Consider the following 27,781-nt stretch of genomic DNA (forward strand, 5'->3'; position numbering starts at 1 on the left):
GAATGTGTTTGCTCCAGAGGGAGTTGCCATGGGTGGAAAGGGGAGTCCAAGGTGAAGCCTGCTCTCATGGGTGTTTGTTTTCTCCCTTCCGAGGCTGTCACCTCCTGGTGCGTGACTTCAAAAAAGCACGCAAGAGGGCTTGGCATCTCCTCTCCTCCCTGGGACAAGGTGGCACCCAGAAGAATTGATAAAAGGGGGACACCCGAGAGGGGTCACCGTTTACCCTCCCTGAGCCACAGAGGACCTGCAGCAGCCTGACACTCAAGACCCACCCGGGTCTGTCTTGTTGGCCTTAAAGAAGACAGACCCAAAGGAATCAAAATGGGGAAGGCGGTAAGGAACTTCTGCTTTCACCTAGACACCCCCGTTTTACAGAGGTTTTAGGTTTCCATCTCTGGCCTCCTTTTTCTTGTGAATTCTTGATGATCTGTGATTGTGGTGGGACCAGGGACGCTGATCCCACTTCCAATACTAATTGTGGCTGCAGATGTTTCAGGGCAGATATACCACTTGGTTTCCAAATTCTGAAGCCCCGTAGTTTCCAGTTGAAGTCTGGTAATTTTTCATACCACAAATGTTCTGTTGGGGGGGGCGGTGTTCCACTTTTGTTGCACTGTTACAGTGCAAGAACTGCCCTCCTGGTGGCAGTGAAATTGGAGAGGTGTTGCAGAACAGCTAATAAAGCAGAATGGTTTGTGGATGGCCCAGCCTGAACCCACCACTAATTCACTATTATTGCATAAATATCACGGGGCAGGCAAAATAGACCAGCAAAGATGGTGCAGAATCTGGAAAATAAAGTTCTATGAAGAACAGTTGAGTTGGCTGCTTTTAATTTGGAGAAGAGGAGATGAAGAGGAGACAGAATAACTGCCTTCAAATATCTGAAATTCTGCCATGCAAAAGGGGGAGGGTGACTTGTTTATTGCTACTTCAAGGGACAGGAATAGACTGGATGTACGGGGAAAGCAACAGAGCAGCTTTCTGCTATACATTAAGAGAAACCTCCTAATGGAATGAGTTGTGTGACAGTACACCAGACTGCCTTGCAAGATGGCAGGGTCTCCTTCACTGGAAGTATTGAAGCACTGGAAGCATCATCAGTCAGGGATGCTGCAGTTGCAAGATCCCTGCATTGATCAGGAGTTGGACTAAATGTCCTATGTGGTCCTTCCAGTTCTGCATTTCTTGGTGTCACAGTCTTCTGGAGAACTCTACCCACTCGATTCATGCACAAATCTGCAGAAAAGCAACAGTGCCAGAGTTAAACCTGCACTCTGCTATGATGGTTTCCAAAGGTCCCCCTTGACAAGAGATGAGGGAGAAATTCTACCCAGTTCATATTTAAAAGGAAATCCTCCTAACATTCAACACCATGAAAACAAAAATACAGCAATTACTTTGAAATTCTCACTGCTCTGAATTTTTCAATGCAGTTCTCCAGCCAAGTGTTGTGTACAGAATTGCATTTACAGTCAAACCTCGGATCCCGAACACCTCCATTTTGGAATGTTTTGGCTCCCGAATGCCAGAAGTAAATACTCTGGTTTTCGAATGCTTTTCAGAAACCAAACATCCAACGCAGCTTGAGTACAGGAAGCTCCTGCAGCCAATCGGAAACCACACCTCAGTTCTCGAACATTTCAGAAGCTGAAAGGGCTTCCGGAATGGATTACATTCGACAACCGAGGTTTGACCGTACTAGGGTACAATTTGTATTAAAATGCATACAGGCAAAGTGATGTGGGAATGTGGAGAGCTGAAAAGAAGAGTGGAAAATGAGAAGGTGAAATTGGCACCTTTGCTTCTTCCTGCCCTTGGCATCTTATAAATCACCCTGTCATGTTCGACATCTAGCTAGTGAAAGAGAGCCAACGGGGCGAGGTGTTGCCACCTTTCAATGCATCCTTTTAGGCAAAGTGAGGGTTCTAGTCCTTCTTGTTAATTGTGAATGCAACACCCATATAGAAGATTAGATGTTGCATAAGTTGAATAAGTGGCAGCCAACAGACATAGCAAGGCTGAGAACAATCATGACAATTTGTAATAAGAGTTTCCGTCATTCTGGGTTTAGGAAGTTGAGCCAGTTGTTGAGCCTTGCACAGATGTAAGATTTCATAAGTTGGCTTCATTTCACATATCCTGGGGTTATCCAGGCAGTGAACTCACAGCAGAGCATAGAACAGGGTAGAAATAGGAATCCAACCATCTGAGCAGAATCTCAGCTTCCAGCAGGGGTGTTAAAAAAAATTCTAAACCTCATAACTATTAATTAATTAATCTTTTTATTTGTATGCCACCTTTCCATAGTTAAAACCATGCTCAAGGTGGCTTACAACATGAAAAAATATGCATAATTTTTTTTTTAAAAAAAGTAGTCATAAACAATAAATAAAACTCACCAAAAACTAAACAACCAAATGGAACATTTCCCACATAACTCTAAAAAGATATACAGTGGTACCTCAGGTTACATACGCTTCAGGTTACAGACTCCGCTAACCCAGAAATAGTGCTTCAGGTTAAGAACTTTGCTTCAGGATGAGAACAGAAATTGTGCTCCAGCGGCATGGCAGCAGCAGGAGGCCCCATTAGCTAAAGTGGTACTTCAGGTTAAGAACAGTTTCAGGTTAAGAATCGACCTCCGGAACGAATTAAGTGCTTAACCCGAGGTACCGCTGTAAAAATAAAGATACAGTACAAAAAATTAATATCAATGAACAACCCCTCTCCCAACTAGAGAGAAGAATATGAGGAGAAATCTTGAGAGAATTGCTATGTGTAGGGAGAGAGGAGAGAGAGAAAGAGAGATGTCCCACATGTTAAATGGGCGGGGGGGTCAAGTACATTATCCCACTGAAATCAGCAGGGTTTAAAAATCCTCGATCCTGAACCAATCAAACTGATTTGGGCTGACCTGTGGTTTGGCCATGGTTCAATTAATTTTGGTTGCAATCTTAAATCCACTTATCCCTGGAGTAAACTGCATCCAACCCACAGAAAGGATGCCCCCCTCCCCCCCCCCCGCTTAGAACTACTGACTTTGTTCTCGTACACAAATGCAGGCAGATTAATCCACTCGAGTTGTGGTTGTTTTTTCTTATGCTGAGGAACAGATCCAGCCAAACTCGTGACCACCACCACCCACTTCCTCAGGCACAAAGAAAGGGTGCCCTAACAAGAACCCTCACTTTGAGAAAATCTCCTATCTTGTCGAATTTGAATTCAGTCTCTACTGCAAGGGAGATTGTTGGGTTTGAGCTCCGAAATACGATAAAGGACAGGGCCTCTGAACATGTGTGAAGTGCCTTTCCTTCCCATTAATAGTGCCTCTCAGCCTGTGCCGCCTGCATTCCCCCATTCATGAAAGGCAGTGCCTCTGCACATGTGCAAAGTACCCTTTCCCCAGCAATTAATGAAAGACAGCGCCTCTGAGCATGTATGAAGTGCCTTTCCCAGCAGTTAATAGATGATAATGCCTCTATTCATAAGTCCCTTCCCCTTGCGGTTAATAAAAGGATGTGCTTCTGAGCATGTGCAGAGTGCCTTTCCCCAAAACTAAAGTTTCAGCTGATTACTTTGCCATGGTGCATCAGTTCAAGTTCACAAATCTCTATTTTCCCCTCACTCTTGGCTTCAGGACAAGTACGAGATGTACTCGGTGGAAATGGAGAAACATCCTGGTGGGGAAATGGATGTCAAGATCAAGAAGAAGAAGAAAGGGGAAAAGAAGAAAGAGAAGTTGGAGAGTATGAAGAAAGAGATGGATGTGGTAAGTCAGCTGAATGCTGATTTGGACGTTCTCAAAGGGACTCTTATTCCGTGAGACAGAGAGGCAACTGAGGAAAGGCCCTTGCTTGCAGTCACACTTCCATAATATTTATTTATCATATTTACCATCCTATCTATTGCTGCCAGTGTTACTTGTTATCTGGAAAGGCAACTTGGTGACTTGGCAAAGGGCGCAGGTTTAAATCTCTGCTCAGCCACCAAGCTCATTGGGTGACCTTGGCAGGGATGGCGGCTGCTTTAAGGTGGGGTCCCTTCTGCTCTGAGGGGCTCCTGTAGGCTTACCATTGAGCCTCTTGGGCTTGTCGATCGGAAGGTCGGCGGTTCGAATCCCCATGACAGGGTGAGCTGCCATTGCTCTGTCCCAGCTCCTGCCAACCTAGCAATTTGAAATCGCACCAGTGCAAGTAGATAAATAGGGAAGGTAAACGGCGTTTCCATGCGCTCTGGTTTCCATCATGGTGTTCTGTTGCACCAGAAGCTGTTTAGTCATGCTGGCCACATGACCCGGAAAGCTGTCTGTGGACAGACGCCAGGTCCCTCGGGCTGAAAGTGAAATGAGCGCCGCAACCCCATAGTCGCCTTTGACTGGACTTAACCATCCAGGGGCCCTTTACCTTTTCTCTCTTTTTTTACCTTTTATGTGGTAGTTGTGAGGCAGAGGCAGCTGCAGGCAGTCCCTGCCACCCAATATCCCTTTCCCTCCCCCCTCTGAAGCCACTCTCTCTTCATCTTGGGTCTGCTTTCCCTTTTAGGACGATCACCAGTTGTCCATAGAAGACCTGGAGCTCAAGCATCGGACAAGTGTCACCAAGGTGATGCCCACAGGTTTAAAGAGGGGATATGCGACAATCTGAGTGTGGTGTATTCTTGTCTGGGGTCCTCCCGATCTGAATGTTTGTGCGCCATCTGGTGTTGAAACAAAATATTACAGGGATTTTAAAAATGTGTCCAAAATGTCAAAATTCATACTCAAAGCACATATTACCTCACAACGTCAGTGGCATATTATGCTTTTTCTTTTTTCTTTTTTTCTTTTTTATTTTGACAAAGTAATAATAATAAATAAATAAGAATAAAAATGTCCACCCCCACCCCCAACCATTCCAACCTCGCAAAATTTCAATACCCCTTGCGATGGTTTGACCCCTTTCTGTTTAACAGTACAGATTCTACAAACACCTTCCATATTTCCTCGAAATCATTTCTCCTGCGTATTCCCCATCTTACCTTAATGCAGTGGCGTAGCGTGGGTTGTCAGCACCCGGGGCAAGGCAAGTAATTTGCGCCCCCTAACCCGGTAGGGGCAGAGAGCTGCGAGTGTGAGCGCGCCCCCCCCCCCAGATGTTGCGCCCGGTGCGGCCGGCCCCCCCTGCACCCCCCACGCTATGCCACTGCCTTAATGGCACATGTTTATTGATCATTAATAGCTATATCCCCACACCTCTTTATAACATTCTCCTATTTTATATTCTGCTTGCCCCTTCCACTTCCTAGCTATCATAATTCGTGTAGCAGTCAATAAATTAGTGAGCAAGTCCTTTATAGCCTGTGAACCTTCCACCCCACCTTGAATTGATAAGAATGCTACCTCTGGACCTTCTATTATGCTTCTTAGGTAAGAAGGAGTACTTAAACTATCCAACTAACTTTATTTCCAAGAGAATTCAATTGTTGTGGTTTTTTGTTTTGTTTTTTTAGCTAAAAGCCCCAGCTCTTCTGGCAAATATTGAGCTACTGTGTCAGAACTTTTAGAAACACAATCCGTTTGAAATCGGTTATTTTGCCATATCAAGATTTGATCTCAAGGTGCATTTTTTCCCCAACCATGCATTTTTGTAAAAGAAAAGTTGAAGAAGTTTTCTCCCCACCCAACCCAAATTTGTTTTCATGATCTCTTTGAAACGCGCTTCATAGTCTTGGGAGTAAACGAACATAAGAACAGCCTACTGGATCAGGCCAATGTAATCTTGCATCCTGTTCTCACAGCAGCCACTCAGATAGCTGTGGAAAAACCCTCCAGCAGAACCTGAGAACATGAGTCTTCTCCCCTCCTGTAGCTTCCAGAAATTGTTGATTGAGAAGCATTACTGCCTCCAGCTATAGCACAGCCACCAAATGGGCTTTGGGGAGTGTTGTGTTTTCAGCGGTCTGTGTTTGCCTGAGCTTGAGTCTGGACTAAGGATTCTGAACGCCTGTGTTCTGATTCGATTCATGTTGTCCAATCACAGAACATTTCAGGATTTAGGCCTCTGCCATTGGCCCTTGAACTCTGAGTCGTGATTCGCAGTCTGGAAGTTTAGACAGCCAATCAAGGTGGGAGTGGGAGTGGCCCAGGCTTACAGAAATGTATACAGTGGTACCTCTGGTTACGTACTTAGAATCATAGAATCATAGAGTTGGAAGAGACCACAAGGGCCATCGAGTCCAACCCCCTGCCAAGCAGGAAACTTAATTCATTCCAGAGGTCCGTTCTTAACCTGAAACTGTTCTTAACCTGAAGCACCACTTTAGCTAATGGGGCCACCAGAGCACGATTTCTGTTCTCATCCTGAAGCAAAGTTCTTAACCCAAGGTACTATTTCTGGGTTAGCAGAGTCTGTAACCTGAAGCGAATGTAACCTGAAGCGTATATAACCCAAGTTACCACTGTATAAGCAGTTGTTTTGACTCTGTTTCCCAGTGATGTAGTTCAATAAAAGTTCTTCCTGTTATCAGTCTGTCTTGCCTCATGGGAACCCACCTACACTTCAGGGAGGTAGCCTTCTTGGACCCAAATATTTGGGACTGTCAAAGCAGAGGACAAGCTAGGGACTCAGAATTGTCTATTCCCCAACTCCAGTCCTGGGGGGAAGTATTTCTAATGGTCCTGCCTCCCCTACTCTCTACTTCCAGGGCCTGAGCAGCACTGTGGCAGGAGAGATCCTTCTTCGTGATGGCCCCAATGAGCTGAAGCCCCCCAAGGGCACTCCTGAGTATGTGAAGTTTGCCCGCCAGCTGGCCGGGGGGCTGCAGTGTCTCATGTGGGTGGCAGCAGCCATCTGCCTCATTGCCTTTGGCATCCAGCTCGGGCAAGGTGACCTCACCAGTGCAGACAACGTAAGTGCCGAAAGCAGGGCTGGGAGAAGCTGTAGTCCCTCCAGGTGTGACTGGACTACAACTCCCATCATCCCTGAGCTTTGGCCATCCTGGCTGGGGCTGATGGGAGCTGGAGTCCTATGACACCTGGAGGGCCCTGTTGTCCATTCCCCTCTGCATCCCTGACTTAAAAGATGCTATGAGGAGGACACAGTGGCGAGAAATAAAACTGGTGAGTGAAAGGTTGTGAGGTTCAGGTCACCCAGCAGTGATGCTCCAACAAATGCAGAATTTTAAAGTGGAAACTGAAGGCGTAACAGCTGCTGGAGTGACAAAATACTACACAAAGATCATAGGCTCTTTTTTGCTTTCTTCCCCATATAGCTATACTTGGCTATTGCTCTCATTGCTGTCGTGGTCGTGACCGGCTGCTTCGGCTACTACCAGGAATTCAAAAGCACCAACATCATTGCGAGCTTCAAGAATCTAGTGCCGCAGGTAAGGGGAAAGTTCCTGGGTGACTGCTGTTGCAAATGTGGCTGAAGGCAGTGAAGGATCAGGCCAGGTTTACACGCAGGTGTGCACACACAACCACAGATCAGGCTCCTGTAATTTGTAGAAGTGAAATTGGCAATTCCAAGTTCTTTCTTTCTTTCTTTCTTTCTTTCTTTCTTTCTTTTAATGAAAAATAGCCATAGGAGACTAAAGGAATGTAAGAAGGAGCATTTGATCTTTTCTACTCCTGCTGCACCCAAATAGTTGAAGGAAAGAAATCATAGCTCAGCAGCAGACTTCATGCTTTGAGTGCTTTCTTCTGTGGTCAGTAACTTATTTTGTTAAGATCAATTAAATGAGGGAATTCAGAGTTCCCCTGACTTCTCTTTATCTTCTGGGGAAGAGTTTCTGTTAGCATATGGAAGGAAGAATTCATTGCACCAAGCAGGAACCTTAAACTTGTTTTTATCCTATATTTTATTCTGTGAACCACTCTGAAATCTTATGATGAAGGGCTGTATATAAATCTAATTTATTATTATTATTATTATTATTATTATTATTATTAAGGAGTAATAATAATAATAAGGAGTGCCTGGCGTGCTCTGGTCCATGGGGTCACAAAGAGTCGGACACGACTAAACAACTAAACAACAACAACAATAATAATAATAAGTTTGATTCAGGGTTAAGGTTAGGGAGTGGGGTTTGTTTAGTTTAGTTTAATGTGTTTAGTTTTGAGTTTAGGTTGTGTTTTGTATTGTTTATATATTGTATTGTATTTTTTTTTCTTTTTGTTTTTCTCCTTTGTTCTTTTTTCTGTTTTTTCTTTTTTGCTTTTTTTTCTCTTTTTGTAATCTATAAAAGTAATAAATATTATTTTAATAATAATAATAATAATAATAATAATAAGTTTGATCCCAAGCATCTTCAGTTAAAGGGATGAGGCAGAAGATGTTGATGGGTAAACTGCGAGATAGCTACAAGACACCTATGGACTGTGCCTAATGTCATGACTATTCAGCTTCAAAAACACCAGCAGCGGAAGAACACTGGAACCAGAATAAGCAGTAATGTGTAGACAGCCATGGCTAGGCAGCAAATTACCAGCCAGTGCTGCTATTTCAGCAGAGGTGCTGCATGATCATGGCAGCAGGCTCAAATACAGTGCATTACAATAGGTAAAGGTAAAAGACCCCTGGATGGTTAAGTCCAGTGGGGTTGTGGCGCTCATCTCACTTTCAGGCCGAGGGAGCCGACGTTTGTCCACAGACAGCTTTCCAGGGCATGTGGCCAGCATGACCAAACTGCTTCTGGCACAACGGAACACTGCGACAGAAACCAGAGTGCACGGAAATGCCATTTACCTTTCCGCCACAGCAGTACCTAATTATCTACTTGCACTGGCGTGCTTTCAAATTGCTAGGTTGGGACAGAGCAACGGGAGCTCGCCCCGTGGTGGGGATTCGAACAGCCAACCTTCTGATCGGCAAGCCCAAGAGGCACAGTGGTTTAGACCACAGCACCACCCGCGCCCCGCATTACAATAGTCCCATCTGGAGGTGTGGTTTGATTTATAGGTTTCCAAGTTTTAACGTCTGACTCTTGTTCCTCCCGACCACAGCAAGCCACAGTGATTCGAGATGGCGACAAGTTCCAGATCAACGCCAATCAGCTGGTGGTGGGCGACCTGGTGGAGATCAAAGGGGGAGACCGAGTCCCAGCAGACATCAGGATTATCACCTCGCAAGGCTGCAAGGTACACAAGACCTTTGTGGGAAGGGGGAAATTCTAAGCAAAACCTACCTTCTCGTAGCTTGTGCCTCTGCTGCCCTCTCCTGGATGAAGCAAACCATAAAGTCTGATTATTATTTTTTGCCTGGGGAGAAGTAGATAAATTCATGGAAGACAAGGCTACCAATAGCTACAACGTATGATGGCTATGTACCACTTCCACTACCTGAGGCAGTATGCCTGTTGTTGGAGAAAGACATTGCAAGAAGGCTACAACCTTGCTTGGGGACTTCCCAGAAGCATCTGGTTGGCCACTGTGAGAAGAAAGTGCTGGACAAGATGGGACTGGGAAGGGAGCTGACGCATTACTTGGTCACTTGCAGCATGTGAATCCTGATAGCCACTTCTACGCAGTTGCAGCAGAGAAGCACAGGGCTTCACCCTTCTCCTTCTCCTATGCAACTGCAGCACAGTGCTTCACTCTTCCCCCACCAGCCGCTTTTACCTAAACAAATCCCTCCCTGCCAACGAATTTTCACCTATCCAGGCGTCCATACTCACCTGTTCGTTACATGCAAAGAGTTTGTATCCAACTCAATTCTGCTCAGAATACACCCACTGAAATTGATGGGCCTAAGGTGATGGTGTCCTTTAATTTCCAAGGGTCTGAGGCTAACAAACATTGGATAAAACCCACCTTTCTGGAATGCCAGCTTGGAGCAGGAGAGTAAATTTCAGGGAGGAAAGCGAGGGGTAGGCAAGGGCTTTTGATATTAATATCAATATTTGTTAGTCCCTTTTCTCACAGAGTGGCGCAAAGCAAATTACATTTATAAAACCAAGGGGGAAAGCTAAAAACACAGTTATGCAGATATGCCCCTCTAATAGAGGCCACCACGCCACCCTTGAAATTAAGGACCAAAGCCCAGATAAAGAGAAAAATATTTGCCTGTAACATAAAAGTACATAAAGATGGTGTCAGGTATGCCTCCATGGGGAGCGCGTTCCACAAGCAGGGGGCCACCACTGAAAAGGCTCCTTCTTGTGTCCCATGGAGAGGGCACACAAAGAAGGGCCTCAGATGATTATCTCAGTGAGGACCATGTCAGTTCATGTGGGGAGAGGCAGTCCATGGCAAATAGCCACATGCATGAATCACGCTTCTCTCTCTCCCTTTCAGGTGGATAATTCCTCTCTGACTGGGGAATCAGAGCCTCAGACAAGAGCCCCCGAATGCACCCACGAGAGCCCCCTGGAAACTAGAAACATTGCCTTCTTCTCTACCATGTGCTTAGAAGGTAGGAAGGTGTCCAAGTGTGTGTGAATGGGTGGGCAGTGTGTGTGTGTGTGTGTGTGTGTGAGAGAGAGAGAGAGAGAGAGAGAGAGAGAGAGAGAGAGAGAAGTAAGTGTGTGTGTGTGTGTGTGTGTGTGTGTGTGTGTGTGTGTGGAGTGCATATATCTATATTATGGTCCTGCTTTGGGATTCGGCCCTGCCCACTGCCAGTATGCAGTCCTTGACCACTTTTCTTGAGGGTCTTCATCCTGAGTGAGGCAGTGGGAGGACCATTAAAAGCTGCTCAACCATCGCTGCTTCCCGTGATCTACAAAGCTAGCAGGGCCTGGCCCAAATCCACACAGAGTCTTTACGAATGGTTTCCCATCGTGAAGAATGCACCCTGGGGGGGCCTGGCCATCTGGACATGCCCCTACCTAAAGAAGTTTGGGGGGTCACGTTTATGAACCCATACCAGCTCTGTTTATCTGCCTGTGTCCTCTCAGGCACAGCCACGGGTATCATCATTAACACTGGGGACCGTACCATCATTGGGCGCATTGCCAGCCTGGCTTCGGGCGTGGAGAATGAGAAGACGCCCATCGCCATCGAGATAGAGCACTTTGTCGACATCATTGCTGGTCTGGCCATCTTCTTTGGGGCCACCTTCTTTGTGGTCGCCATGGTGATTGGCTACCCCTTTCTTAAGGCCATGGTCTTTTTCATGGCCATTGTGGTGGCATACGTCCCCGAGGGCCTTCTGGCAACTGTCACTGTAAGTATCACTCTCCCTCGGTTTTAGGGCAGGGGTGGGGAACATGTAGCCCTCAACATGTTTCTTTTGTCTGTCCCAAATCTTCCTACATTCAGCTTCAGTGGATGCCTCAGAGTTACAGATTTATTAGAAAGAGAGAAAACTAAATTCCCCTGTCCACTTTCTTCATATTATGCATAATCTTCATAGATTTATCATGCCCCTCTTGCTCACTTTTAACAAACGTTGCGTACACGCTATTCCTCTGAAGCACATTCAAAGCAAATTTTGCCCCTCAAGGAATTCTGGGCATTGTAGTTTGTACAGGGTTGCTGGGAATTGCAACTCTATGAGGGATAAACTACAATTCCCAGAATTCTTTGAGGGGAGAAATGTGTTTCAAATGTGATTTAGTGTTGTAGTATGCAGCCCCAAAGCCTGAAACATGGTAACCTTTCCTTCATTATAAGTATTTTCAGCTGAAGTTTTCTACATTTCCATCTCTCTGTCCTTGTCTCTCTCTCTTTCTTCATAGGTTTGTCTTTCCCTCACAGCCAAACGCCTGGCCCGGAAGAACTGTGTGGTGAAGAACTTGGAGGCCGTCGAGACGCTGGGCTCAACTTCTGTCATCTGCTCTGATAAAACAGGGACTCTCACTCAGAACCGCATGACTGTCTCCCACCTTTGGTTTGACAACCAGATCCATACAGCGGACACCACAGAAGATCAGTCAGGTGCAGAGTCTGGGCTTCACAAATGCTGGGCCAGAGGCACTTGTGTCCGAGAGACTAATGGATAGGGTTGGCCAGGAAAGGCAGGGTCAATTGATTTAAATCAGGGGTGCGGAGTATGTGTGTTATTGGACTACAGTTCCCATCATCCATGACTATTGGTGGAGGCTGGTCCATTAGGGTGAATAAGGCACTGTTCCACCATCTTCAGTCTTCTCCCACCTGCCCCCACCTGCCTGCCTTCCTACTTAGAAGCAGTCCAGCAGCTGGTCATGGCTGTCAGCTCCCTCCTCCTGCCACCCAGCACGACCAATCATATCCAAACACAGCCAGAAACTTGCTCCTTGGTGTCAGAAACCACCATGCAGTGTCACCATGTCAATTGTTATTTTAATTTCTGGTAGGTAGCCATGTTGGTCTGACACAGGCGAAATAAATAAATAAAAATAAAAAATTGCCCAGTAGCTCCTTAGAGACCAACTAAATTTGTTCTGGGTATAAGCTTTTGTGTGCATGCAAACTTCTTCAGATACTCTGAAACAGAAATCACCAGACCCTTATATAGAGAGAGAGGGTGGGGTGGGGTATTTCTCAGAAGGGTAGTAGGAGATGGGTGATTGTCTCAGTGGGTATGATAAACCTGTTGACGATTGTTAATTACTGCAATTAGTCCTACAGGAAAAAGCAAGAGATAGTATGCAGATGACCAAAAATAGCTTTAGCATGTGTAATGAGACAAGAATCCAATATCTCTATTCGGACCAGGTCTCTCCGTTGTTTTCAGTTTAGTAATAAGTTGTAATTCAGCAACTTCTCTTTCAAGTCTGTTTCTGAAATTCTTTTGTAATAAGACAGCTGCTTTGATATCTTGTATTGAATGTCCTGTGAGATTGAAGTGTTCTCCTACTGGTTTCTCTGTCTTGTGATTCCTGATGTCAGATTTATGTCCTCCCTCTATATATAAGGGTCTGGTGACTTCTGTTTCATGCACACGAAAGCTTATACCTAGAAAAAACTTAGTTGGTCTCTAAGGCGCTACTGGACATTTTTTTGTTATTTTAATGTAATGGTTGGCCACCCTGGGACTCTTGGGTAAAGGGTAGGGACCACAGGCACCTCAAATAAATCAATAATATCTGAACTATAATGGACACCAATATACCAGTTCATTAGAATCATTAAATGCTTGCAGTGAGCAAGGCCTCCGAGGCTAATGTCATGGCCCAGGCGGGTTCATATGGGTGAAAGCAATCCTTTGGATAACTCAGTCCTAAGCCGTTTGATACAGAAAAAAACTATTAGTGCCACCTCCCCTCACTCTGTCTCATTTTGTGCCTTCCAGGGCAAAGTTTTGATCAGTCCTCTGAGACCTGGAGAGCTCTCTGCAAAGTGGTGAGCCTCTGCAACCGCGCCTTTTTCAAATCAGGCCAGGATAGCGTCCCTGTCCCAAAGGTAAGGAAGAGCAATGGGATATGGCTGGAATACGTTTCTGCTAGTAAATATGCCGTCCAAAAGTACACAATGCAGCAACTTAGCTGAAGCTAATGTTTCAAATAATCATTTAAATAGTATTTGTTTAAACTAAGAATATACTTTTTAATTAAAGCAAGAAAAGCAACTTAAAGAAAACACATCATTGGGTTAACAGCAGCAACAACAACACCACCACCACCACCACAACTACACATCAGGCTGGTACAATAAAAATAGAAGCCTTTAAACACAGAATAACATAAAAGCCATTACTCTCATGGGTGGAATGAATCTTAAGGAGTAATAATATCATATATTATTGAATCAACCAAATCCATCGATAAGCAGAGGCACTGTTGAACTATTATTCTTTGTTCTATTTGTGAATTGCTTCCCATAAAGCATCCTGAAGCGATTCACAATATAAGAACATATAGGGAAAACACTACAAAGCCCATCGTCCACAACCTGCTTGGCAAATGCCCAGGAATGATGGGAGGTGGTCCAACAGCATCTGAGGACCCAGGGTTGAGGGAAGACTGTATCTCTGGTGCTTGTTTGTGTCAAATCAAGCCTGGAGGAGCCTACGTCCTGCCCACCAATCCTACATGTGTGGCAATAGGTTGCCTTCTTCTTATGCTCAGAGACTCTTCCATCTCCAGTCAATCTGTAAGTAAACTTGTCAGTCCCTTTTGTGGAGATGGTGTCTCCAGATCATCAGGGCTGGTTCTAAAATGTGCCTTTTCTCTCCTCGCCCCTGGTGCTGCATTTCAGCTGTACTGACCTATGTCCATTTTCTCTTTGGCATCTGACCCCAGCGGATCGTCATCGGAGACGCCTCGGAGACAGCCCTGCTGAAGTTCTCTGAGATCACCCTGGGCAATGTGATGGAGTACCGGGACCGCTACAAGAAAGCCTGCGAGATCCCCTTCAACTCCACCAACAAGTTCCAGGTCAGCCGCTGACTCTGCTCTGGAGGGCTGACTAGGCCTTTGCCAGCCTCAGCCACCCTTGTTCAGTTAGCTCAGAATGAACTGCAGAAAACTCTGAGGCAGCCCATTGGCCCATAAAGACCCAGTTCTCTTCTGTACTCACCAACCCTGCCTGCAAAGCAAGCTTCACCTCTGATAACGCCCCTTGCTGGCGTAGATGAAGGATATAGGAAACATTTACATGGGTTGCTGCTCCTGATTTTGCCTCAGACCCCCCCCCTCCCGCCACTGGCATGCGGCCTCCAGAAGGTTGCTTTGAAGGGAATGTGGCCCTCGGTCTAAAAATAAAAAGGTTCCCCACCCCTGTGCTAGAGTGCCAAGGTGGTGGAGTGGACTACATCGCTTCAGAATGCAAGGTCACATTTTTGAATGCTGCTCTATGGGGGATGTTTGTCTTTTTTAAAAAGAAAAACTTCAGGCAAGTAGAAGTTTAGCACTGCAAGGAGTAGGTCGGGGATGAAGCTTTCTCTCTAATTTGCTCGTTATTGTATTGAACTTGTGGGGAGATGTTGCTGTTGTTGTTTGTTTGTTTTTCACATGCTGCCCACATCCTGAAGCGGTGCAGTCTACCAGTTCCACTGTCAGTGTGTACCATTAGATCATTTTGGACTCTGGATTTTGAATAGCAGTGCCTATGACACCACTTACTTCAACATGTCGTAAGCCCACCCCTCTTTTGGGGGTGATGTTCTGCAGAATGCCCCCCCAAAAAGTTGTGCCCTAATGGCACCATTGTCTGCCGTGTGCCCAGACTAGGCCTCAGTCCCGCTCTCCCCAACAAGAGGGCAAAAGAAAGGAGGCTAAAACGCAGGGCATATTTTTATGAACGAGTCCTCCTGTGTCTCCTGCTCCCCTTCTTCGCTCCAGCTGTCCATCCATGAGCTCGATGACCCTCGAGACCAGCGCTACCTGATGGTGATGAAAGGAGCTCCCGAGCGCATCCTGGAACGCTGCTCCACTATCATGATCAAGGGTCAAGAGCTGCCCCTCGATGAACAGTGGAAGGAGGCTTTCCAAACAGCTTACATGGACCTTGGCGGGCTGGGCGAGCGTGTACTGGGTAAGGCGGGAGGGTGAGGGGTGGGTGCTGTTGGTAGAACTTGGGACCTGATAAAGGCCAGGTCTGTATTCTGAGGTACCACCAGAGCCAGCTGTATAGATTTGAGGGAACACGTAGCAAAACTCTCTCCCTCTCATGGATTTTCTGTGTCAGTGCTCTCAGGAGTGACATGGAGCTCCCATTTCACTCTCCCACAATGGCTTGGGGTGTTGGAACGTCAAAGGGCATTGTGAGAAATGTCAATGACAGCTCCAAGCTGCCCAGCACTCATCCTGAGGATGCCCGGTACATGTGCTGATCCTGGCAACTGGCATGTCAACTGGCTGAAACACAAGGAGTTGCCTTGTACTGAGTTGGACCATTGGCCCATCTAAGTCAGTATCATCTACACTGACTGGCAACTGCTGTCCAAGGTTTTAGATAAATAATCTCTCCCAGCCCTACCTGGAGATGCTGGGGATTGAACCTGATACCTTCTGCATGCAAGGCAGGTGCTCTGCCCCTGAGCTATGACCTTCCTAAGCAAGTGTCCAATGAGACCACAAGGGTAGGAGTCCAGGAGGCCAGCAGTAGGTGGAGCCAGAGCCAAATTCCCCGTGTTTGGTTGTTAAACCACTCTGGGAATTGTAGTTCTGTGGGGGAATATAGGGGTCTCCGAACGACTCTCAGCACGCTTAGCAAACTACAGCTCCCAGAATTCTTTGGGGGAAAGCCATGACTCTTCAAAGTGCATAATGCTTTCAATGTATGGTGTGGATGTGGCCCAATTATTTCTAAATGCGCATCTCTACACATTATTAATTGCATTTCTACCCTGCCCCTTCCTTCCAAAGGTGGCAAACAACCTAGTAGTAAAACAATACTGAAAAGGAAAATATTACCATATGCAGATTATATGCAGATCCATGTCCTCTTCTTTGGTGATATGTTTCCTCTTTTTCTGATGATGCCTCTAAGTGTCCACCCTTGGCAGAGGCCTCACCATGATTCTCTCTTTCCCCGCAGGCTTCTGCCACCTGTACCTTCCCCAGAGCGAGTTCCCACGTGGCTACAACTTCGACAGTGATGAGATGAACTTCCCCACCAGTGGGCTCTGCTTTGCAGGCCTCATCTCCATGATTGATCCGCCCAGAGCCACCGTTCCCGATGCCGTTATGAAATGCCGCACCGCTGGCATCCGGGTATGCTGCCAGCTGTTCCGGGGTGTTTCTGGCTCCGTCGGAAAAATTAACAGCAACCAAGAGGGCCGGCCCTATCATTAGACAGAGTGAGGTCACTGCCTCAGGTGGCAGATCCTGGGAGGAGCGGCAGCATTTCTCCTGAGACTGTGTGCCATTCCCCTCTGTTGGAGGGCAGGACACAGTCTGTTCTTCACCCGCACTATCCTGTCACCAGTGTTAGGCAGCCTTTCCCAGCCTTGGTCCCCCGGATGTTGTTGGACTACAACAACTCCCATTAGCCTCAGCCAGAATGGACCGATGGTCAGGGATGATGGGAGTTGTAGTCCAACATCTGAGGATTCAAGGCTAGGCAATACTGGAATAAGATTCACCTGCCAGTTCAGCCAGTTTCTGATTGTGGAAATGGGAGGCATGCAGGGCTTGGGGGTGGGCACCATCTTGTTCTTCACTGCTGGCTGCAAAATGTCTTAAGTCATCCCTAGTAACAAGCATCTTGGCGAAAAATAATAATTTACATTTTGTATGGGCAATAGGGATGATATCTCTAGTGGCCGTTAGTCATATATAGAGTTGCAGTGGTATGTAGCCAGTGTGGGTTAGTGGTCAGAATGTCAGACTTGGACTTGGGAGGCCAGAGTTTAAATCCCCACTCAGTCACGATGAACATCACGGGGGGGGGTGGGGGGCAGAAACCATGTGTGCCACCTTGGTGGAAAGGTGGGATATAAACTTAATAATAAAACAAACTATCATTAAATAAATAATTAAATTAGAGGCAGGGACTGAGCATTCCTGAATATAAAATGATGTGATACTGATTCACTGGGAAAGCTTTTCCTTTCTTTTTTTTAAAGGTCAGAGGCCTGACATTAAAACTACAGTGGTACCTGGGGTTAAGTACTTAATTCATTCCAGAGGTCCGTTCTTAACCTGAAACTGTTCTTAACCTGAAGCACCACTTTAGCTAATGGGGCCTCCTGCTGCTGCCGCGCCGCCAGGGCATGATTTCTGTTCTCATCCTGAAGCAAAGTTCTTAGCCCAAGGTACTATTTCTGGGTTAGCGGAGTCTGTAACCTGAAGCGCCTGTAACCTGAAGTGTATGTAACCTGAGGTACCACTGTACATGTATTTCCTACCCTCCCTTGAGACAAACTCAGGGACTGTGACTGAGCCAAGGTCAGCTACCCAAGTAGCTTTATGGATGAGCTAGGATTTGAATCCAGGACCCCCATCTGCACCATACAATAGCATACCACTTTAAACACTCATTGGCTTCCCCCAAACAATCCTGGGAACTGTAGCTTGGTCAGGGTCTTGAGGGGTGCTAGGCGACCCCTATTCCCCTCACGGAACTTCAATTCCCACAATCCACTCTGTGAATTGTAGCTTTGTGGTGGGGAGGAGTGTCTCCTAGCATCACCCGTAACCAGCTACAGTTCCCAGGACTCTTTTGGGGAAGCCGTGACAGTTTAAAGTGGTCTCATTGTGCTTTATATGTATAGTGCAGATGCCTCCCTGAACCTAGACCAACATTCTCATCAGCATTTTCCAGTCAGGCTTATTCGATCTGTGCTGATGCAACGACAACCAAAGATCACTTCAGGAACGGCCATTTTGAACCGCTGCCCTGTCTTCTCCAGGTGATCATGGTGACAGGAGACCACCCCATCACCGCAAAGGCCATTGCTGCCAGTGTGGGCATCATCTCTGAGGGCAGCGAAACGGTCGAAGATATCGCCACCCGCCTGCGCATTCCCGTGGAGCAGGTCAACAAGCGGTGAGTATCTAAACACAGAGAGCTTTTCCTCAGAAGCAGCATGGCTTTGTACCAGGAGTATATATGATGATAATTATATTAATCTTCTTATATCTTATAGTGTGGTGGTTTGTTCGATTTTTCTGTTATTTGTTTTTTGTTTGATTGTATGTTTGTTTACTTGTATGTACATCTGTATTTATTTTAAATTAATAAAGATATATTTTTTTAAAAGAAGTAGCGTGGCTTTGATTTAAATCAAATTGATTTAAATCACGATTCAAATCACTAGTCAGTAAGACTTAGTTTAAATTTTTTTTTTACAGAAAGACTCATTCTTGCTGGTATAACCTTCATATTTACAACCAGATGAAGGTTTCATTTTTGGAATAATAAATTTTCAGAGTAGTTATATCAAAAATTACTGATTTGGTTGTACTATTAGAAATACATAGACAGAGATAATTATAAAATTATTGTGAGGTTTAATAAGTTAACTGTTTATATTGGGACAACTTTTCTGCTGTACTTTATTGGGAGGAGAAAAATAATCATTTCCTTAATAACAATTTAAACAATTTAAACAATTTATTTAACTCAAACAATAACATTATAGCATATGTATCCATGTTTGTTAACGGATGTGGTTAAACATTAAAAAAAAAAACTTAGACTGAGTTTTAGCACACATGAAAAACTTAAAACAAATTCTTATTTCCTAATGAATAGCCTTTGGACTATAATGTAACTTAAATAGAAAACTATCTTTAGAAAGATTTTTCATCCAAAAGCATTTTATTTAAAAAATCCGATTTAAATTTTAAAAAATCCTATATTTTAAATTATTTTTTAAAAATCATTGATTTTTATCCATCCTGCTCAGAAGCATCACAAAGTGCAATTAGGTGACTTTAGACTCTGGGTATAATAGTCACCATACAGGAGGAAGTTCTCCATCTACAGAGGGTTACTTCCTTCAAAATGTGGTAAGCCAGCCACACTGAAACAAAGGAAGGACAGAGTTGTGTTTGTCCGGCATTGAAAACACCAACTCTGCGTCTTGTTTGTTGCTGATGAGAGGCTCTCACTTGAAAACTTGAGGCTCTTTATTTATACAAAAAAACTTTTGTCTCACCCCTTCTAGTGCCCATGAATCACTCAGGGCAGATTTCAACAATGTAAAATTGCAGGACAATGTAAAATGGAAAGTGTTTTGCAACTATACAAATCCATAAAATATGCATTGAAAACCCAACTGAAACAACAGTGGCATTGATGACATGTCAAAATGAACATAGCAGGCAGAAGGCTGCTGAAATAAGAATGTCTTGACCAGCCAGCAAAAAGGCAATCAGAAAAGGGCCCATCCATGCCACTTTTCCCACAATTATTGGTGCAGCCACTACAAAGGCCCTGTCTATGTATGTGACCCTGGGGCTCTCCCTTTCTCTGCTTCGGCATCCAGGGACGCCCGAGCCTGTGTGGTCAATGGGGGCCAGCTGAAAGACATGGAAACTGAGGAGTTGGTGGAGATCCTCAAAATGCACCCAGAGATGGTCTTTGCTCGCACCTCCCCACAACAGAAGCTCATCATTGTGGAAAGCTGTCAGAAATTGGTAAGGGGCACAAAACCCTAACTGCAGAAGGTATTGTGGGCGTGGTGAATTTGGATCACCTGCTTCATACGATTATCATTCCCTCCATTTCCAGTCTTCAGGCATGAGCGTCGATGGTTGTGCATCAAAAATAACACTATCTGTGTAACAAGACAAAGCACCTGAGGAAACCTCAAGGTGTGCAGAAGGACAAAAATCTTTAGGAGGGGAAACTAAGCAGTCTGGGGTGTGCGGACAGCCCAATGAGAACTGAGCATGCTCAGTCCACATGGAATGATAACTGACTTTTGATGGGGGGACTGGAATGGAATATCCTGGAAAAGGGCAGGACTGGCTGCCTGGGACTCTGAACTCCATACGGCAACATTTTGGTGCAGGTTCCATCTGCAGATCCCTGAATGAGCCCATCCAGACATCCTTTCTATTGCACGTTAGTAATGATTTCTGCTCATAATGTCACACGCAATCCCACTTTCAATAGTGTTTGTCCCTGCAAAAGTTTTGGGGGCGGTCACACTACTTCGTTGCCAATCCCTATGCATCCTGTAACTTCCTGCTGCAATCCTGTAACCTTTTACAGTGGTACCTCAGGTTAAGAACTTAATTTGTTCCAGAGGTCCGTTCTTAACCTGAAGCTGTTCTTAACCTGAGGTACCACTTTAGCTAATGGGGCCTCCCGCTGCCGCCGCACGATTTCTGTTCTCTTCCTGAAGCAAAGTTCTTAACCCGAGGTACTATTTCTGGGTTAGCGGAGTCTGTAACCTGAAGCGTCTGTAACCCGAGGTACCACTGTATATCAAAAATGTTCCGGTTTGTTTATCTCCCACTTTTGTTGCACTGTTCCTGCTCGGGACAGCAGTAAATGTGGGATCACCAGGGAAACATAAAAGAACAAACAAGAATGGGGTAAATCCACCACGGATGTGCTAAGATTGTGTTGCGGATGTATTAACAGCATGCACCTGCAATAAAACATCCATCTGCAGGAGGCCCATCTCTCTCTCTCTCTCTCTCTCTCTCTCTCTCTCTCTCTCTCTCTCTCTGTCCTTGTTCGCAGGGTGCTATTGTGGCAGTAACAGGAGATGGGGTGAATGATTCCCCAGCGCTGAAGAAAGCTGACATTGGTGTGGCAATGGGCATTGCCGGATCCGACGCAGCCAAAAATGCTGCTGACATGATCCTGCTGGATGACAATTTCGCCTCCATCGTCACTGGTGTCGAGCAAGGTCTGTTCTCAGGAGGCTGTGGCACAAGGGGGAGGGTTAGTGCCTTTGGGTCATATATCAGCATCTGATGGTGGCAACTTCGTGTGGGAAGGTAGGTGCCACCACCGAGAAGACCCGCTTCCTAAGTGTTATGGAAAAGCAGTCCCTCCTCCGGAGATCTTAGCAATTAGCCAGGGATGTCTAAAGGGGTCTGCTAGGTATGCATGAACCCTGACTGTGTGTCATGCAAGACAGTAGAAGTTTGTACTGTTTAGAGGCTGGGTGGTCACATAGCAAGTTGATACTATGTTCTGGGAAGCTGATGAGAACACAGTGCTGTGCTTGCCCCATTCCTGGACAGCATCATCCTCTTGCTATCACTGTGGCAACAAGGCTCACTCTTTGAGATGCTGATGAGAGCATTGAACTGGCCAGGTAAGGCCATTTCCTTACAAAGAGGCTGATCTGACCGGCTCAACAGCTTCATCTATTAGATTCCAAACTTTGCTGGACACAGAACCACAGGCCTGGAAGGGACCCACAGATAACATCCAGAAAAGTTCGATGGAAGGAATCCCAGCTCAACAACAGGAGTCGTCCATTAAACCCACCGCCATCTTTCTTTCATTCTTTTCTTCCCTTCAGGGCGCCTTATCTTTGACAATCTCAAGAAATCCATCGCGTACACCCTAACCAAGAACATCCCAGAGCTGACGCCCTATCTGATCTACATCACTGTCAGTGTCCCGCTCCCCCTGGGTTGTATTACCATCCTGTTTATCGAGCTGTGCACAGACATTGTGAGTGGCCAACACTAATCCAGCAGAGGCTCTTTCCCAGGGCTGCTCAGTCTTGTTTCCAACCCCCAACTCCAAAACAAAAACCTTTCTCATCTCTCTTCTCAGTTCCCCTCAGTTTCCCTGGCCTATGAAAGGGCTGAGAGTGACATCATGCATCTGAAACCACGCAACCCTCGACGGGACCGTCTGGTCAACGAAGCGCTAGCGGTCTATTCCTACTTCCAGATTGGTGTGTATTAGAGCTGGAAGGGGGGAGCCTAGAGGTTGGAAAGCGGGGGAGAGCAAGCTATGTTACGTGAGACAAGGCAGGGAAGCCTAGGTGGGCTCCATGTGGAGTGGAGCTTCTATAGGGACTGGCAGGAATTGGCTTAGATACCTGCCCCATCATGCCTTATCCCATGGGGAGGAGAAAGGCACATCATCTGAGCAGTGATGGAAGGTTGTGCAGTGGCAAATTCAGAAGCACAGGATCCATTCATGATGATCGCAGCCAGGCTCCCTCACAGCAAGAAAGGTGGTAACACTTCTTCCAAGTGGCTTAAAAGCTCCCCTTTCAAGCTGATTTGAGTGGCCCTGGGACTTTGGAGAAAGGGATGCTGCCAAGACCCTGCTGCAGAAATGGTAGCAGGTCCATGACCCTTCTCAAAACCCCAGGCCCACTACACCTGGCAGGCAGGTTGGGAATGTTTGGGGGCAGCTTGGGTCAGGGGGGCAGTGGCTCCATGTGCTCTAATGGACCAGCCTTTGGGATTAGCCGCCCACTGACACAAACTCCCCTGTTCTTCCCTGCCACGCAGGAGCCATCCAGTCCTTTGCTGGCTTCACCGATTACTTCACTGCCATGGCCCAGGAAGGCTGGTACCCGCTGAAGTGTGTGGGGCTTCGGGCAGCCTGGGAGAACGACCATATCCAAGATGTTCAGGATAGCTACGGACAAGAGTGGGTGAGTGGAGGAGACATGCTGCTTCTGGCCTCCAGGCAGGATGGCCAAATGTCCCGCTTTGTCGGGGACAGTCCTGTCTCTGAAAGGCGGCCCCATTTAAAGACAAAGAAACCTGAGGAGAACAAGGGTCCTGAAGCACTTAGCCAGCTTACTGAGAAGGCAAAAAGAACACGGTTGATTTGCTATGATGCCTGTGTTCTACCTTTGGTTGGCCTATATATTCCAATTCTACAATTCTATGATTCTATACCTCCACTGTCAGAGGCAGTAAGCCTCTGAATACCAGCTGCTGGAAATCACAGTGTGATGAATGTGGCCCACAATGTTTGATTGAATTATCAGTTAAATTATTATTTAAAACAACAACAACTTTAAATTGCCATAATCAGGCAGGAACTTTGCATCTGTGTATGGAGAGAGAGAGAGTAGGTTTAAAGCATCAAGGTTTGCCCTAGATCCTGGAGGGTGCAGCTAATCACTAAAATCATATACAGTGGACGCTCGGGTTGTGAACATAATCTGTGTGGGATGCACATTCGCAACCTGCAGCATTTGCAACCTGCAGTGGCGCGTCTGTGCATGCGCAGGTTGCGATTCGGCACTTCTGCGCATGCACAACCACCGAAAACCGGAAGTAACCCGTTCCAGTACTTCAGGGTTTCGGCAGGTCCGTAACCCAAAAAAACACAACCTGAAGCATCCGTAACCAGAGGTATGACTGTATAGTATTTTATCAGTGGTGGCTGGTGCCCTTGAGGACTGGTAGGGCGTAAGGCAGGGAGGCCAGCAGTAGGTGGAGCCAGAGATCCAATGGCAGGCAGAGCCAACTCATTCTGGTTTTGTCCTCCTCCTCCTCCTCGTTCAGTTCCACATGAGGCAGCACTGAGACCAAGCAGGAGGCACACCAACACCCAGGGCGGGTTGCACATAAGATGGGAGGCAGGTGGGGGCTGGCTTCAGGCAGACTGAGGTTGGTGGGGCAGCGCCCCGTCTGCATGAATGGAAGTGCTCCCCATCGTTTATTGGAATGACTCACAAAGGAGCCAGCATAGCCCACAGTAGGGTGTTGCAGCCCCACAGCACGTAGATGGCCACAGGTTCTCCATCAGAGCCCAGATCCTGTGTAGGGAATGGGAAGCCCAGCCTTTCCCTTGCAGGAGGCGACACTGGGCCCCCTAAGCTGGTGGGTGCAGCTGGTGCAGGGAGAGAGGACAGAAGATAGCCAAGCATCACTCTGTCCTCACTGATAGATTCTTCCCCCTTGCAGACTTTTGGGCAGCGCCTGTACCAAGAGTACACCTGCTACACCGTCTTCTTCATCAGCATTGAGATGTGCCAGATCGCCGACGTGCTCATCCGCAAAACACGACGCCTTTCTGTCTTCCAGCAGGGATTCTTCCGGTATGTGGGAGCCGAACGAATCTCCAAGCCAAACATAGTTCTGTGCTATACAATATGCTGCATTTTCTGTTCTTGTAACAGAAGTTATTGTGATAGAAGCACCCTGCCCCCATCTCCCCTCAATCATGCTACCTATTTCGCTGAAACCAAGAGCAGCCATAGGTCTTCCTATTTGTCACCCACCCTGAAACACCCCCTTCCCTTTTCAGGAACAAAGTCTTGGTGATAGCCATCGTGTTCCAGCTCTGCCTGGGCTGCTTCCTCTGCTACTGCCCTGGGATGCCCAACATCTTCAACTTTATGCCTATAAGGTAAGACCTCAAATGCCTCCATGGGGCAGATTTAGCCCTCCACTCCACTCCAAAAACAAAAACAACCAATGGAGGATACTCTGTAGAAGAGAGCAGGGCAGCTGGATCTAATAAAGCTTCTTTGAACTGATGTATCTCGAAAGGTAGTCAATGGTGGGCCATCCAGATGTTGTTGGTCAGCATCACCCCTGACCATTTTGCTATACCAACTGGAGTGGATGTCTGGCAGCATACGAATGGCACCTCCAGATAGATGGAGCAAGGCAGCCTGACTTGGTATGACTTAGGACATCACCTGGTACAGAGTTGTGACACCACCACTTAACTCACCCATCCAGCTCACCTCCCTAATTCTCCATGCTAGCCTGAAAGGGGGAAAGCAGATTACTGTATACAGTAGACAGGGCTCTCTTTCACCCAGCACCATGGACAGCAGCCCAGCAGCTTTGTTCTGTTAGTGGAAGCCTCTCCTAGGCCAGCAAAGGGCAAACTGAGATCTACTGGTAAATCTCTGGTTAATTTTTAGATTACAAAAGAGATTTCACTCTGTTTTTATTTTGCAACAGTTACCCTTTTTCCAAGGTTATTTGCATATTTACAGAATCCTTAAGAATTTTTTTCTGAAACGTATTGCGATAAACATTTATATGTAGCTCCTGGACTCCCCTCCCTTTGTTTGTCCTGCTACTGATGCTACCTCATTTTTGAGGTTGGTTTCCTGTCTGCCTTGGGCCAACCCAACATAACGATAACTGAGCTCAGCTGGCTGGCTTAGCAATGTAGCACTGAACACCCTTTTTCCTGCTTAGATTCCAGTGGTGGCTGGTGCCGCTACCCTATGGTCTTCTCATCTTCGTCTATGATGAAATCCGAAAGTTGGGAGTCCGGAGACACCCTGGAAGTAAGTAACTGGGGGAAGAGAATTCACCTGTTGCATCTGCCAATGCAGAAATGACATGTGGGTCTTCAGGCACACTCTCCTGCCCTGTTGTGGTGGCTACTGACCTTTGGGTCAACCTTCTGGTCTTGGTCCTGCATCTGGCAGCCAAAGCAGCACTCAGAACAGCAGGCAGGAATGCTCCCTGGGCATTGTGAGGGAAGCCTGCAATGGTGTCTCTCCATGGTCAGAGGCAGCCTGCTTCTGAATTCCTGTTGTAGGACACAGAAGCCATTGGTAGCCTTGTCCTCCAAGAATTTGCCCAATCCTCTTTTAAAGCCATCCAAGTTGGCAGCCATCACTGCCTCTTGTGGGAGTGAGTTCCATAGTTTAACTATGTGCTCCATGAAGTATTTTCTTTTATCTGTCCCAAATCTTCCAGCATTCGGCTTTTCTTATCCACCTTCTGCATGGCATATGTGATTTCATATACTAATCTACCCTTCTTATTCACCTTTTATCTGAACTAAGGGCAAGACAGCCAGAACCGACACTGACATTGGCTGTAATTTTTAAGGACTTGTTCCTCGGCTTGCTTTCTCTCTCCTCCATCTTGTTACTTTTTCCCTCATTTGTCTTGTTTTCTTAAATTATGAGCCTATGGGCAGGGGACATCTTTGAAACTTATTTTTGTATGCAGCTGTGAGAGCCTTTGGGGGCCAAAGGATGGGATACAAATTCTGCAAATTAATCATAAAAATTTCCCTTCCTCCAGGTTGGTGGGACAAAGAACTCTACTACTAAAGGCAAAGCTTCTTTTGGGCGGAGCTTTTTCCCATTTTCCCTGCTTGTGCAACGGAGACAAGGAAATCAAGGATTTGCTTCTGTCATCAACAACTGCTGAGCCAAGCCTGCCACATTTCACACCACAGAATCAAAGAATCGTAAGGTTGGAAGGGACCCCAAGCGTCATCCAGTCCAACCCTCTGCAATACAAGAATCTCAGCTAAAGAATTCATGACAAATGGCCACCCAAACTCTGTTGAAAAGCCTCCAAGGAAGAAGAGCTCACCACCTTCTGAGGTTGTCTGTTCCACTGTTGATCAGCTCTTACTGGTAGAAAGTTCTTCCTAATTTTTAGTCACAATCTCCTTTCTTGTCCATTTGAATACATTGGTTCAGGCCCTACTTTCTAGAGCAGGAGAAAACAATCTTGCTCCATATTCCATGTGACAGCCCTTGAGTTATTTGAAAGTGGCTGTCGTATCTCCTCTTAGCCTTCTCTTTTCCAGTCTAAACAAACACAACTCCCTCAACCATTCAGCATAAGGCTTGATTTCCAGACCCTTGACCATCTTGGTTGCCCTCCTCCACACACGTTCCAGCTTGGCAATATTCTTCTTAGATTGTGGTGCCCAGAACTGGACACAGTATTCCAGGTGTGGTCTGACCAAGGCAGAATAGAGTGGTACTATTACTTCCCTTGATCTGGACACAATACTTCTGTTGATGCAAACAACACCTTTAAGATAAAACTTAAGCTTCAGGCTACCACAGTTCCCACTCAGCTACTTTGGGGGAAGATAGCTAGTCCTTCATCAAGAAATGATTTAAGGGTGCTGATGTGCAGAGGAAAATTATATATGTATGATTGCAGGTGCTGAGATCACAGCCGAGTAACAAATTGGCACAGGATTTCTAGATCATGAGAGTTTTCATGTGCATTTTTTAAAAAATAAATACCAAGTTTCTAACTCTGAAGGCTGTAAATATACATGTAAAAGCAGCATGCCAACAAAATCTCTATGTGACAGAGCAGAGGGGAGGAGGGCGAGCGAGGCATGAGAAACAGAATTAAAATAAAATAACAAAAGATAAGCCAATGAATGCAAATTGGCATTTCGTTTATATGGGAGCTGCATTCAAGTTTTTGGTGATTTTGGGTCAGCATTATTTACAGAGGCCAGGAGCCCATGGCCTTCCACATTTTGCTGGACTACAACTCCCATCAATCCCGACGAGCATGGCAGACAGTCAGTGATGGTGTGTGCTGCAGTCCGTCATCATACGAAGGATTTCTGATTCAAGCAAAATTTGCAGAACTGTGTAGCCCACTGAGTGTCAACGGGTTTGAAGCTAGCCATGCTGCTGCTCAACCATGGTGAAGCAGGGTCTACTCCAGCTGACCAGGTACCTTTGCAGATGTTTTTCTCCTTCTTCGTCTTAAGGTACAATTGACTAAAATTGCTATGTTGGCAAAGGCACCCTCTGAAGGATCCTCCCCTGCTCCTTTAAGCAAAGGAGCAGATGGC

At 46.2% G+C, this 27,781-nt stretch overlaps 1 protein-coding gene and 1 long non-coding RNA gene across 2 annotated transcripts in view; one reads left to right on the plus strand and one right to left on the minus strand.

Annotated features, from left to right (window-relative positions):
* The window catches only part of LOC308484587, a 241,250-nt gene that overhangs the window by 62,015 nt on the left and 151,454 nt on the right, over nucleotides 1–27,781 (minus strand). The gene's annotated exons all lie outside the window — the stretch shown is intronic.
* ATP4A (ATPase H+/K+ transporting subunit alpha) lies at nucleotides 197–27,352 on the plus strand. Its single transcript, XM_081018625.1, has 23 exons — nucleotides 197–333; nucleotides 3,641–3,772; nucleotides 4,545–4,604; nucleotides 6,685–6,888; nucleotides 7,252–7,365; nucleotides 8,987–9,121; nucleotides 10,277–10,394; nucleotides 10,876–11,144; nucleotides 11,659–11,857; nucleotides 13,197–13,306; nucleotides 14,146–14,280; nucleotides 15,187–15,379; nucleotides 16,385–16,560; nucleotides 18,201–18,337; nucleotides 19,782–19,932; nucleotides 20,990–21,158; nucleotides 21,783–21,937; nucleotides 22,043–22,166; nucleotides 22,735–22,880; nucleotides 24,148–24,281; nucleotides 24,491–24,592; nucleotides 25,402–25,493; nucleotides 26,245–27,352. The coding sequence occupies exons 1-23, from the start codon at nucleotides 322–324 to the stop codon at nucleotides 26,271–26,273; spliced, it is 3,096 nt and encodes a 1,031-aa protein (XP_080874751.1). The 5' UTR covers nucleotides 197–321; the 3' UTR covers nucleotides 26,274–27,352.

Source organism: Podarcis pityusensis, assembly GCF_964106645.2.
Source record: "Podarcis pityusensis genome assembly, chromosome: 8".
Lineage (NCBI taxonomy): Eukaryota > Metazoa > Chordata > Lepidosauria > Squamata > Lacertidae > Podarcis > Podarcis pityusensis.